Below are 14,506 nucleotides of genomic sequence, written 5' to 3'. Positions count from 1 at the left end.
ATGACCTGTAGGTGGAAGTTGTTCCGTTCCTGGAGCGTGGTGTCCAGCTCCTGCCTCAGGTTCTGGCTCATCTGGCTAAAGTTGGACTGAACCAGCTGCAGCTGCTGTTTAAGGTACTGGATCTGCATCAAATCCTTTTCACCTGGAACTAGAAGAGATAGAAGAGAGAACATTATCATTACTACTTTCAACTTTTATTTGTCCTTTGTTTTTGCAAAAAGGACATAACACATAAGTACTGTAATCTCTAAAGTGCAGTACCAAACAAGCAGGCTCCGTGACTTTTTACGAGACCATGCGGTATACAGTGGAATTTCTGTCAAGGTACAGTAGTAGCAATTCTACTCAAACTTCCTACGTTTTCATGCTGACTCACCCCCTGAATATGTGAGAGACACGGGAGAGCAGGCGTTGCCAGCCAGCAGGCTGCCACGCCGACACATCAGCTTTTCCGTTTCGCACTGGATCTGTTGATAAGGAAAGAGCCATAATAATAATAATAATATTGTTATACATCTTTGCACATACACCAGCCAATTCACCAGCAACTCCTTACGTACTACGCCTGCCTTTACATTCTCCTCAGGCTAACCAGTCTTCTCTACTCCTAACCTGTAAACATAGAAAACCCTACCAGCCTAACCAGTCCTAACACAGCTAGCAATCATTGGGAACGTTCGCCAATGTCGTGGGAACATTCCTTGCTAGTTGGGAACCTGCAAAAACCCAACCACCACAACTAACGTTCTAATTTCTAACCCCAGAAAACTCAAACACCTCCAACTCTATCACTAACCTTCAACCCCTAACTGCAGTGGTCTAGCCCAAACCCGAACCTTCAACCCAACCCCTCCCTGACCAGCTCCTTTCCTACCAGCTTGTTGTTGGTGAACTGGATGGCGTTGTAGGAGTTGTTCGTCAGGTATTGCAGCAGGAGAAAGTTCCTGTCCATCCTCCGTCTCTCAGCCAGGGTGCCGTTGAGGACGCGGGTCAAGTTCTCCCTCTGCTCCCTCAGGGCCGCGTTGGACGTGGACAGGCGGTTGAAGCTCATCTCCAGGTCCTGGATGCGCGTCTCGGACGCCGAGTCCTGCGGCTTGCCGTAAACCAGGAAGAGCACCAGGCTAACGATGATGAGAGACTGGATGAGGGAGGAGAAGAAGAAGATGATGCGGAGGTAGTAGCCGCAGCTCTTCCCCTGGGTCTTCCGCAGCTTCTTCCCGGCCTGCAGGCTGAACTTTGCCCCCTGGGAGTAGCTGCTGTTGTACATGGCTGATGGTGCTGCTGGTCACCCAGGCGCACGTTGGTGATGGTACCACTGGTCAACCCGCTACACGGTACTTCGCTCCGCTCGAACCCTCTCCCCCAGGCACGCCCAAACCAGAGTCGCTTATGTAGGTACGCAGCAAAGTACGCCGCAGTCTACTTTGCAGTCTGCTCAAGCCTTAGTCACCTGGTACTGCGCGCTAAAGTGTTCCAGACAGCTGAAAGAGTAGCTCTTGATGAGGTGGAGGAAGTCCGAATGTATTAGTCTCCTGCTGAGAAGCTAACGAACCTCGAAAGGCTCCCCTTCTGACTGAACCTGATGGACAGTCCTTGTTGTGATGACCCAGTGTGGTCTCTGGTCAAGAAACACCAGCTAATCAGAGAACGAGATGAGCGGCGATATGCCTGTATGTCCCGTCCCCGATGATGTTGTGGTTCGTTTGTTTGGTCCGGTGAGGTCCGGTGAGGTCCAGTGTGCTCCGGTCTCCGTCTCCTCCTCTGACACCCAGAAGCCTCAGAGTGACAGCCCCAGACGCTGGTCGGCTGCAGATGTGTCCGCTGGGAAGCGTGTTGTCGCATGGAGAGATAAGATTGTGTGTGAGGTGTAAACACAGGAGAGGGGGAGTTTATAAAGCCCTGGACACACTTCCCATTCAGGACCTCCCTCCTGAAAGTCCCCTCCTCTCCCCTCTATCCCCCCTTCCTCACCCCTCCCGCCTCCCTTCTCTGCTCTCTGGCCTCAGCTCCTGGACATCATACCAGGGGTTAAGACAACATTGTGCACACGTGCACACACACACACACAATCGCATGCAGATGCACTTACACACACATACAGTACACACACGCAAAGCACACAAGCAGCCAAACACACACACATTGTTTTACTCCTGCTCTCGCCCCTCCTCTCCTCCTAAAATGCCCACCTCCTCATTATTTAACAACATGTCAGTCCACGTGACTGTGTGTGTGCGTGTGTGTGTTTGTGTGAAAAAGAGAGATCCTAAGATAACACAGTCTCTGTCATCTGTCAAACAAGAAGGAACTCTAGTTCTGCCTCTTGTTCTTACATCAGCGTCCTTCCACCCAGTCCCAGAGCACCTGGACATGGAGATATGTTTTCACACAACCCTCACTCTGGGAAAAGTCTTCAGTTGCAGTATTTTAGCACTTTGACATTTGTTTTCAAATGTAAAGTGCGTTATAATAAATGTAAAAAAAATAATAACTATAAATATTATTATATTATTCATAAATACACATACATTATTGTTATTCTCTCTAGAAATGTGATGCTTGTTCTTTGATACTGCAAACATTATGGGTTTGGTTGTCATCATCATTTGATTAGAAGAAGTCTTTATTTGTCATACAGCACTACACTCCAACACATAGGCTATGTGCAATGGTCGACACTTGGGAAGTCACACACAAGCATCAGGGTCACTGATGAAAAGCCTCTCCACTCTTAACCGCTCTTAATTAGGTGGAGTTCGTGTTTATTGTTTGACAAACTTGAGGAATGTATGTGTTGGCTGGTCAAGATTCATTCCTCTGGAATCCTTTCACAAACCTCAGAACATGGTTTGGCAGAACATAGTTTGACAGAAAACAGTTTGACATTTGTTTTGACAGAACGTGATCTGGCAGATTCAATAAACAAACATTCCAATTCCACAAAAAAGTGGAAATCATCTCTTGAGTGAAATTCATTGACTGCCCAACTCCCAAATGCAAGATAGATTCATGTTCTGTCTCTAAGACTACAAGCCTTCTTCTGATGGAATGTTCTCACTCTAGAAACCACAGGTCATAAAGTGACAAACAAACCCCTCCCTCTGCCTCGTCAGTTCCCAGAAAGCCCTCATCTTCATGGGATCATCACACACATGGTGTTTCCGGTGCGTGGCAGGAGAACAGCACGCCCTGTCCCTCACACCCTCGTCATGTCACGGCCCAGCGGGAGCCGGCGTGGACGACGCTTTGATGCGGCGTGACCCGATGACGCGGGGCGGCGACAGCCTTTCACCGGGGCATGCGCGTCCAAACACTGGAACACAATCCACGCCAGGCGCCCTTCCTGTCAGACATTGTTGCCGTGCCAACCCCTGTCTTAACAGGAAGCAGCAACTCACAGAGGGATTCTGTCTCGATGGCTGATCCAGTAGGCCATCAGGACAGATCTCAAATATACCCGCAGACAAAGGCAGGATATCAGGGACAAATACAGATGTACACAAACTGTTGCCTTTTATTGAGGTTCAAGAGGACTGTTTATCCGTACTCAAAACAATAAGTGGGAAATAAGTGGAGATTGTGAGGAATTGGACCTATTTTGGTTGTTTGACTCATGTGTTGGACAATACATACGTCATTCATCTTAAAGCCACAGGAAACTTGGCTTGAAACAGTAAAAATGCTGATGATATGCATATCAAAGTTTAGTGTCTCGTTAAGCATCCACAAAATCCACAACATTCAGAACTAGGCCTATTAGAAAATCTAGTTCAAAAACAGCTCATTTTGCTGTTTAGACCTGGGCCAGGATCAGTCTGAAAAACGGGTGTGCACTGTTTTGCTACGGTTTCCGCTTTAATTCAATCAGCAGTGATTCAACAACAGATCATGTTTTGATTGACATTATCGTCAGCTACAAATCTTTGGGTCTAAATGTTACTACTAAGTGGTAGGCTAGTTTTTTCTCCAGTGTTACATCACTTGGTGCACAGCATGCTGTATACCAAGTGAACTAACACAAGAAAAACTACCACTTATGCCCAATGATTCCGTATGGCTAGCCCTAACCCTAACCCTGTGTGTGTTTGCGTACGTGTCAGTGGTGTAGCCGTAGACCTATGCCAGGGTGAGCCAGCTGGCACACCCAGAAATCTGATGCAGAATTACATTTTTAGTTATAGCCTTTTAGCCTGCACTTAGTTTTTTCTCAAACCGAAAAAAGACGTGGCTCGTTCGGCCAATTTTCACTCACTGTCTGGGGTACTTGGTACCTGGGGTACTTAAGTTGATCACTCTGCGTCTTTTTGTTAGCCAATGCAAAACAGAGGGTACAAGTAAGTACAAGTGAGATGAAGAAAGAGACTTTGCATTTGGCAGACTTGGGAGTATTTGAGAATTTTGATGTCATTAAAAATCCACTAGATGGCCTCCTAAGATCATACATAAAACCCTGAGTGAGGTGGGCCCTCTGACGAATAAAATCAGGTACAGTCCCCATTTAAGTGAGTGAGGGGCAGATTCTTAGTAGGCATGGGCAAAGGGGCTACACTTCTTCCCATTATGTAATAATTAAAGAATCAGAAAAGAAAGGACAAGATGAGACAAAACATTATGGTAGAATCACTAAGAGGGGGTTAAGTTTAGTGCCAGCAGAGAACCCATGTTAGGGATAGGGCACAAGATGGGGATTAGGGCTAGGACCACTGATGGTGAGGTTCGGGCTCAGGGTTATGATTATGATGCTAACGCTAGCTAGCCTTATAGCCTGGCATGTTGCAGGAAATCATGCAGATATTAACATACATATTAAGAATATGGACGTATTAAGATTTTGGATACTATTATTTTGGAAAATGTATGAAGAGTTTAGACTAATAGCAATTTGAATATGAATATTGAACGTCAATAATGTTATTTTTTAAATAAACCGATCTATTTTTGGATCGTAGCAATACCTCATCGCTGTGGTGGTCACAGAGGTGCTGGTCGAGTTGGGCATCACCTGGCTGCATAAGGGGCACGGTAGTGTGAGGGACTGAATCCTTAACAAAACAAAAATAGAGGGGTTGATAGAGAAAAAAAGACATCAAATGTAGCGAAACCAATAGACATTTGTCCAAAACTAACCTGGAAACCTAACCCTAACTAACCTGGAAACCTAACCCTAACTAACCTGGAGGAGGACTTCACCAAGAGCAACTTCTCCTCTTTCCTATTGAACACATGATTCAGGCTTGTGAACGTCTTGCACATGCGCGAGGGGTAAGGATGAAGTTTAGGGTCAGGGTTAAGGTAGGGGATGGGCTTAGGATGAGGGCTTGGGTGAGGGTGGAGGTTAATCACAGGGTTAAGGTAGGGATGGGGTGAGGATGAGGGCTTGGGTGGGGGTGGAAGTTAATCACAGGGTTAAGGTAGGGGATGGGCTTAGGATGAGGGCTTGGGTGAGGGTGGAGGTTAATCACAGGGTTAAGGTAGGGGATTGGCTTAGGATGAGGGCTTGGGTGAGGGAGGAGGTTAATCACAGGGTTAAGGTAGGGATGGGGTGAGGATGAGGGCTTGGGTGGGGGTGGAGGTTAATCACAGGGTTAAGGTAGGGGATAGGGTGAGGATGAGGGCTTGGGTGGGGGTGGAAGTTAATCACAGGGTTAAGGTAGGGGATGGGCTTAGGATGAGGGCTTGGGTGGGGGTGGAGGTTAATCACAGGGTTAAGGTAGGGATGGGGTGAGGATGAGGGCTTGGGTGGGGGTGGAGGTTAATCACAGGGTTAAGGTAGGGATGGGGTGAGGATGAGGGCTTGGGTGGGGGTGGAGGTTAATCACAGGGTTAAGGTAAGGGATAGGGTGAGGCTGTAGGAAGGTTTTGTGCTGCTGACCTGAGAGATGAACAAAAAAACAAAAACAAAAAACACATTAGAGGCAAAGATGGGTATAAGTTTCAAAAGATTTAACCATATAAAGGCAAGACAAGTTTATTTGTATCGCAAATTTCAGCAACACGGCAATTCAAAGTGCTTTACATGAGACAAAGTGCAAGAAACATAAAAGGTCATATAAAACGAAATGCAAAAAATGACATTTCAAACAAAAAAATGTAAACGTCCGCGAAATTCATCCGAATCCGAATTTCGCGGAGGTTTACAGCGTGAAGGGATGGCTGTTGTATGTTCGGTGAAATTAGTACTGTTTACAAGTTACTGTTGTTTCGAAATGCAGAGGCGAAAGGACCTATTGTGTTTACAGGACGACTTCAGAGCTTGGTAATCATAAACCATGTAATTCCTGAACTTGAAATCCACGTATATCATACTTTTTTGGGGGGAGTTTTTCGATTGTGCCCATAGCTAGCAACGAGCCAGGGTGCGCGCGCCGACGTTATTGACACAGAATTATGTACTGCACAAAACATAAATATTTTAACCTGTACTAGTCAGATACATGCCAGGGAAGCCAGGAATAGGGCTGAACATGAAATTCAGTGTCCTCATCCTTTAAGGACATCATGACACATGTCCACCTGCCTACCTGTCTGGTCACTGAGCCCAGTATCTCCAGAGACAGACAAAACTGAAATTACAGGTCTGGTGGCCTTTCTTTTGCAGGAAGTCATGATCAGTCAGTCAACTGATTAAAGTTTCTGATAATCTTGACCATAGCACACATCCGCTCATAGTTGTACACATGTGTTAGAGCTACAGGTTCCATACCAGCAAGTCATATCCATCACAACATCAGCATTCTTTATCTAGTAGTCTTTGGGTGTCCAGGTGTCCATTGTAGGCAGGCTGATACTGGCAGTCTTGCAGTGGCTACTAGACCATGAGACTGCTGCAATAGCTGGAGTCAAGAGGTTTTAGATTTTCCTGCCAAGTGGCAGCCCATCCACCCACAAGAGCTGTTTCCCCCTATGAACGGATTCAAAGAAACTAGCTAGAGCCCTCTGGTTGTCCGATTCTGACGTTCCATTCTCCAACGCAAGTTACGTTCAATGAGCAGCTTGGTGAGCAGCAGGAGGCGAACCGCGTCGCGCTAACAATGTTCGTCTGACTGACGAGGCTTGACCAAAAGGGGAAAAGCAAACACAGCAACAGCTGGTATGCAATCTATTTCTTACGCCAAGCTTAATTTTTGCCGATTACGTTCATGGATTTATGTGTGCCGGGGCTTCTTCCTTGCTTTGGCCGTGGTTGTCAGTAGCTAACGTTAGCTAGCTTGCTAACGTAGCTAGCTAACTACGGATTACGAAGTTGCCCCGCTCCTCCTCGTCGAAGCCAGCGTAAGCTTGCTAATGCAGCTAGCTAGTACATCTAACGTTAGATGACTGCAAGCTGGATAGCTATTCGTGCGCCCGCCAGCTAACTTTAGCTAATCCAAACACTTATTGATGTGTTTGCTGGCTACATAGTTTTTGTAGTTAGCTAACTTAGCTTCAGGATCTCCAGGTATCCCTTTCGACATCTGTTATAGTTGTACCCATCAAGTAGCTAAGTGCTAGCTAGCAAGATGGCTAACGTTAGTTTGTTAGCTGGCCAGAGGGCTAACACACTGGCTAGTAGGAGTAGCTAGCTAGCTAGCTGCAGAAATTGCCATCCAGACAGCTAGCTAGCAAATGAGTTGTCAGGCAGACATTGGGCTAGAGTTGCAAGGTAACGTACATTTCTTTGATTGTTTGCCATTCGCTATGAGCGTTTTTGGATGTCAAGATTTTTCTATTCTTGTAGGCCTCCTCGACTGTAACAGTTTAGTCAGCTAGCTAACGTTAGCTTGCTAGTATAATTAGCTAGCTAGTAGTTCCTGTTGTTGTATACTGCTGGTTTCATGTTTGGGATGTTGTCACGGTGTTAAGTTGTTGTTGCTGGACAGATTGTCACTGATTTTAGGTGATGCGGGACCAGGTTGTCATGTTGTATGGACAGGTAACGTTAGCTGGAATTACTGTAGTCAGCGGTGGTATTTGTCTCGCAAGCAAAGCAATTGAAACAGAGTAGGCCTAGCCTTCATCTTCTTGGAAGCTCTCTAGCTAACGTTATTAATAGCCCAGCTAGGTTTTCCTCAGTTGTGGAGAAAGCTTTAACTATGTTAACTGTCTGGCTAGCAAGCCTAGCTGCTTGTGCATGGCAGTTGACTATCTAACGTTAGAGAACCCGGGTAGCGATAGGCCCAGACATCTCGGCATTTACAAGCCCTCGGTTGTCTAGCACCTTGACAGGATGTGGTGGAAGTTTGATGTTTGTGTGCTGTGATGTTTGTCTGATAGAAAACGAACACCCCCATATGTGGCGCATATGTTTGTAGTTCAGCTGTGGGAACTCACAGAAAGTTGCACGCTAGATTTAGAACAGAGGCGATTATCACACTGTTGCATTAAAAGCTATCTCCCTTTTCCTCCTCTTTCTGTCTTTTTCTCTTCTCCTCCTTCTCTTTCTCCCTTCTTCTAAGGTGTTCTGCCTGAGAAAAAGCTGTGATCACCACTCAGCCCCTCCAGAGCGCCAGGTCTGCAGGTGTGTTTTGGACGCTAGCCAACCCCTCCCTGGTGTGTGCATGAGTCTGTAGCCTGACTGGGGCAGGGTGATGAAGCGTTGTGTGGCTTGCAGGGCATCAGTGGTGCTCGTCGGTATAGGAGTTAGAGAGCGGTCACGGTGAGGCATGCCGCTCTGACAAGAGACCACCTCACCTGGAGACACCGGCACACCTAGAGACCACGACATCCGGAGAGATCCCACTTGAGACACTTTGAGAGCGAGCCGAGAGACCAGCATCCCCTGGAGTAAGACTACCTCACCTGGCGAAAGAGAGACTACCACGCCTGGACAGAGTGAGATCATCACAGCCGGAGAGAGACCACCACTCCAGTCCATTGCCAGAGCAGCAGACTAGGACCAGGCACAGCTCATATTCCTCCTTGCGTTACATCTGAACTGTCAGCTCCATTTGTACACTACTAGACGCTCGCTACGCTGATACATCCATCCTCACCTTCCTCATATCCTGAGAGGATACCCCTCACAGCAGGTGTTTCAGTGCTTTTCTTGGGACTGAATAGCAGTGGAGTAACAGTGGAGAAGCCAGGCTATCACAAGCTTATGGACTTTGACAAGAGAGGAGGAGGAGGGGGAGGAGGAGGAGGAGGAGGGGGGAAGGGAGAGGCGGAGGAGGGGAAGAGGATGGCGAAGACGGGGAGTGGCCGATCAGGACACGGGGGCCGAGGCTCGGGCAACTCTGGGGTACTCATGGTTGGCCCAAACTTCCGTGTGGGGAAGAAGATCGGCTGTGGGAACTTCGGTGAGCTACGCCTGGGAAAGAACCTCTACACCAACGAATATGTGGCCATCAAACTGGTAAGGTTCCTGTAGCAGTACTATTAAAGATTTGTAGTATCAGGCTAGTTCTGTGGACCTAGTAGTTGTACTGTAAGATAAGGTTAGTACTATAGGAGAACCTCTAGTCTACACCAATGAGAGTGTGGCCATCAAACTGGTGAGATTCCTGTTGCAGTACTTTAGTATGAGGCTAGCACTAAAGACCAAGGAGGAGAACCTCAACACCAGTATGTGGCCAAACTGGACATCACACTTGCAGAACCGCCTCCCACACACACTCACCTTGCTGTGATTTTATACCCACTTCCTTTCCAGGAGCCAATCAAATCCAGAGCCCCACAACTTCACCTGGAATATAGGTTCTATAAGCAGCTTGGGACGTCAGGTGAGGGCACACACACACACATACATATATGGAAATTGTGTATTCTATAAATAAGTACTAATCTCTGGATATCCGTGGATGTTTGCACGCGCGTGTGTATCTCTCGACAGAGGGTGTTCCCCAAGTGTTCTACTTCGGCCCCTGTGGGAAGTACAACGCCATGGTTCTGGAGCTGCTGGGGCCCAGCCTGGAGGACCTGTTTGACCTGTGTGACCGCACCTTCACTCTCAAGACTGTCCTGATGATCGCCATACAGCTGGTAACTAGCTACTCCCTACACCTCTCTCTCTCTCTCTCTCTCTCTCTCTCCCTCCCCCCCTGCCTGTTTTGTATGGCCTTGCTGTCCTCTGTCCACCTTCTTCTCCACTCCTGTGCCCCCCAGCCAGATGTCCAGGATGGAAAGGGTCCACACCACACCAGGTCCCATACCCCCCGCCCCCTTCATGTCCCCTCTCTATCTTCCCCCTCTCTCTCGCCCTTGTTTCATCCCTCTCTAACCTCTGTCCTCCAGATCTCCAGGATGGAGGTGGTCCACACCAGGTCTTTGATCTACCGGGACGTCAAGCCAGAAAACTTCCTGTCTGGCCGGCCAGGCAGCAAGAGACAGAACACCATCCACATCATTGACTTCGGCCTGGCCAAAGAGTACATCGACCCCGAGACCAAGAAACACATCCCGTACCGCGAGCACAAGAGTCTGACCGGCACGGCGCGCTACATGAGCATCAACACACACCTGGGCAAAGGTTAGGATCAGACTTGATGCTGATCCCATGACCCTAGGACTGAGCCTAGAACTGACCCTAGAAGTGACACTCGAACCGACTGGACCTGACACTGACCTTATCATTGAAGGAACATAATATTGACTTAAAACCCTGTGGTGCCATAGCTCCACTATGGCTCATGATACTCTAACTGAGGCCTAGCGGCTAGTTACCTAGAATTCTGAACATTTTACGCGGCAAACTAAGGGAAATCGAATCTGTGTCATCGATGTTGTCCGTCAAATGATAGTTCTAATAGAGAATGAATTGAAATTTATAGATACAGAAAAACAGTAGACCAGTATGGCCAGGGTCTCAGTGCTCAAGGATTACAGCTCAAAGTGTCTCTGTATTCTGTCCTGTAGAACAAAGCAGGAGGGATGATCTGGAAGCTCTTGGTCACATGTTCATGTACTTCCTGCGAGGCAGCCTGCCCTGGCAAGGCCTGAAGGTGAGAGGTCACAGGCTATGGTCACCAATCAATCAACCGGTTCATTAACCATTTAACCAATCAATCAGTCAGTCCTCCAATAAGTCCAGTGATTGATTGACTCTCTCCCTCCAGGCCGACACTCTGAAGGAGCGATACCAGAAGATTGGTGACACCAAGAGAGCCACACCCATCGAGGTGCTGTGTGAGGGATACCCAGGTCTGTGTCCCACCAACCCTGACCTTTGAACCTGACCCATACCTTGATGATCCTTAACCCTACCTTCTACATCCTGACCCCAACCCTCACCCTCGCCCCTGACCTCTGCTTTGACCTTAGTCTAGTTGGTCTCCCTCTGTCCCCGTTTTGATGTGCGTCTGTTTTTGTACAGAAGAGATGGCCACTTACTTGCGCTACGTCCGAAGGCTGGACTTCTTTGAGAAACCGGACTACGACTACTTAAGGAAGCTGTTCACAGACCTCTTCGACCGGAACGCCTACGTCTTCGACTACCAGTACGATTGGGTGGGCAAGACACTGGTGAGGCTACTAACTCCTCTAGCATACTAACTAATCTACATCCGCACCGATCAACAGAGGATGTATCAACTGTCTCACTTCCTGTGACCTCACTTCCAGCCCACTCCTATTGGCCCGGTGGCCAGTGAGACTCCCCTGCAGTCCAGTGCCAGGGAGAAGACTCAACAGCAGACCAAAAACCAGGTGACTACAACCCAGCCATTTCTCTCACACGCACTCCTCACATGCACTTCTCCGTTTGGCGCTCCTTACGTGCTCTTCTCTCATGCACTCCTCACTCTCGTGCACTCGTGTGCGCCTTCTCCCTGTCACAATACTGTTTCTGCATGGGAGGCTTTATCCTAAACCGAATTCACTCTCTTTCTCACAACTTTCTTTTTCTTTGTTTCCGCTGCTTCCACATGACTCCCTCTCTCCTCCCCTCCTCTCCTCTCTCCTCCCCTCCTCCGGCGAGCTAGTCACCAGAACCCAAAGGAAGTGACCAGCCTACTCCGGTGACCAATAGGGAGCTTCTGGGGTCTCATCTCACCGCTGATAGGCTAGGTGGCTCTGCTCAGGTACTGGTGGACTACTGCCTGCCTGTCTATCTGCTTGCTTACATTTCCTGTCTTTCTTTGCCTTGCCTACCAGCCGTTTGTCTCTGTATATACCTGCTCATCTGTCTCTGTGTATACCTGCTCGTCAGTCTATCTGCTTTCTGGCCTTCCTGACTGTCTGCCTACATGACTCTTTATGAGTCTGCCTACCTGTTTATTGGTGTTCCTGCCTGCCTGTCTGGATTTGACAGCAGGGGCGGGCGGGCGGGCAGGCAGGCAGGGGCTCATGTGTTTGGTTTGGGACAAGTCTTCATTCTTCTTCAACTTCCCATGCGCCTCTGCAGGTGATGAGCTCAACCAATGGGGAGCTGAATACAGACGACCCAACAGCGGGCCACTCCAATGCACCAATCACAGCGCCGGCTGAGGTGGAGGTGGCCGATGACACCAAGTAAGCAAGCCAGCTTGCCAATCACACAGCTGTACACATGCGGCATCGTACCTAGGCTACTGCTAGGTATTACACCAAATGTGCTGTAAGGCTATGTTCAGTAAGATCAGTACTACAATACTACATTTGTACCAGATGAGTACTACACCAGCACTACAATTAGTACTACATTTGTACTACATCAATACTAAATCCTGATGTCTGGACTATATCAGCACCACTAAATAGGTACTACATGTTATACTAGTCATACTGTGATACATTCTCCAAGGCTACAGACTTACAATGGAGTAATGTTTTATGTAATTTCCCCCCGGCGATCAATAAAGTATACTACTAGTACTACTACTACTACTGTTTTGTATTGAACCTCGTCCCTCTCTTCCAGGTGCTGCTGTTTCTTTAAGAGGCGGAAGAGGAAAGCTCTCCAGAGACAGTGAGCAGACGACTTGGCACGAACAGGTACAGTCGTTAGACTGACCTCATACTGACATGTACAGTCGTTAGACTGACCTCATACTGACATGTACACAAGCAGGTACGGACGTTATACTAACCTCATACTGACATGTACAGTCGTTAGACTAACCTCATACTGACATGTACACAAGCAGGTACGGACGTTATACTAACCTCATACTGACATGTACAGTCGTTAGACTAACCTCATACTGACATGTACACAAGCAGGTACGGACGTTATACTAACCTCATACTGACATGTACAGTCGTTAGACTAACCTCATACTGACATGTACACAAGCAGGTACGGACGTTACACTAACCTCATACTGACGTACAGTTTTCTGCCGGCACTGGTAAGCAAAAAAATAATAAAGAAACCTCTGATATTGTCTTCTCCCTCTCTCTTTCTCTGTGGCTGCTCCCTCGTTCCTCTCCTCCCTCTCTCTCTTTCTCTGTGGCCACTCCCTTGTTCCTCTCCTCAGTGTGGACAGGTTTCATATGCAATTCCTGCGTGGAGGATCTTAAGAAGTGAGGAGTGTCTTCCTGTGAAGAAGAGAGTGGGAGGAACAGAGAACCGACGGAAGAGACGCTTGAACGGACTTCCTACCGACAGAGGAAGACTGTTGGACACTGACACTCAGAGACTTGTCTCTCCTGCTCCTCTGTTTCTCTTTCCGACACTTACCTGCTGAACTCTGACAGAACTGGAGTATACACACACACACACACACACACACACACCTCTGAAACACACACATGCTAGTGCCACTGACCTTGAATAGAACATGGTGGACGGTATCCCTGCTCAAAACACACATACTGTACACACACCACTGTGACAGAGAGAGACTGTACTGATCATGTGATTGGGAGCAGGTGACAGGAAGGACTGTGCTCCTCAAATATAGTGGGGCTCCAGGCCAGAGGGCTGTCCTGTGCTGGAAGTTGGAACCAGAGAAAAAAAGTCTTATGTAAATTCTATGCTTTTCCTTCTTTTTTGTAATTTAAAATGATGTTTGAAATCCCGCTCAAGTTTTTTTTTTTAAAACAGTTTTACTTCCCATGTTGTCTTTACGTTCTGAAAAGAGCTGTTTTTTTCCACATTCCTTGGCTTCTGTTGTGTTGATTCGGGGCAGAGAAGCGTCGTGATTGGAGGGATGGAGAGACGCACAAACTCATTCATTGTTACCAACTGGCACGGTGGAACTCAGCTGATACTGTACATGTGGGTCGGTGAAGAGCTGTGAGGAGGTGGATGTTCCTCAGGGAGACCCTGGTGAGGAGAGGCAGCAGGGAGGCTGGGATGGAGAGATGATTTTAGGAATGTTCAATTCTATGCACATTTTTCTGATTTCAATGGTATCATGCTGTTAAAACTTTCTTTTTAATATGAGATTATGTAATACGGTTGTTTCATTCAACTACAGAATAGGTGAGGATAAAGTGATGTTAAAATGTGTTTTGAGTGAACGTATCCCTTTAACTTTCTCTGGAGTAAGCTAGTTTAATTCTGTACATCCAGAAGTGTACGCAGCAGGTCATTTTTACTGCGACATGGATGACAGCAAAACTGCATAGACAGCATCTTGTGATATAGTCATTAACCCTTGTTCCT

General features: G+C 47.6%; 1 protein-coding gene across 4 annotated transcripts; it reads left to right on the top strand.

The window, feature by feature from the left end:
- The first annotated feature begins 6,960 nt into the window (after nucleotides 1-6,960).
- LOC311315896 (casein kinase I-like) lies at nucleotides 6,961-14,350 on the top strand. 4 transcript variants are annotated; one of them, XM_084446608.1, is made up of 13 exons: nucleotides 6,961-7,090; nucleotides 8,436-9,334; nucleotides 9,632-9,701; nucleotides 9,812-9,960; nucleotides 10,213-10,447; nucleotides 10,834-10,919; nucleotides 11,034-11,118; nucleotides 11,294-11,439; nucleotides 11,539-11,622; nucleotides 11,898-11,996; nucleotides 12,320-12,426; nucleotides 12,815-12,888; nucleotides 13,374-14,350. In XM_084446608.1, exons 2-12 carry the CDS (start codon nucleotides 9,080-9,082, stop codon nucleotides 12,864-12,866), a joined length of 1,368 nt encoding a protein of 455 aa, XP_084302734.1. In that variant the 5' UTR covers nucleotides 6,961-7,090; nucleotides 8,436-9,079; the 3' UTR covers nucleotides 12,867-12,888; nucleotides 13,374-14,350. The 4 variants fall into 4 exon arrangements, with proteins under 4 accessions (XP_084302734.1, XP_084302733.1, XP_084302736.1 ...); XM_084446607.1 differs by having other exon boundaries at nucleotides 11,291-11,439; XM_084446610.1 differs by lacking the exon at nucleotides 11,898-11,996.
- Nucleotides 14,351-14,506: the final 156 nt, after the last annotated feature.

This window comes from Borostomias antarcticus, assembly GCF_949987555.1.
Source record: "Borostomias antarcticus genome assembly, chromosome: 12".
In the NCBI taxonomy this organism is placed as follows: domain Eukaryota; kingdom Metazoa; phylum Chordata; class Actinopteri; order Stomiiformes; family Stomiidae; genus Borostomias; species Borostomias antarcticus.
The sequence above is the reverse complement of the archived record's forward strand: the minus strand, read 5'-3'. Positions and strand labels throughout refer to the sequence as shown.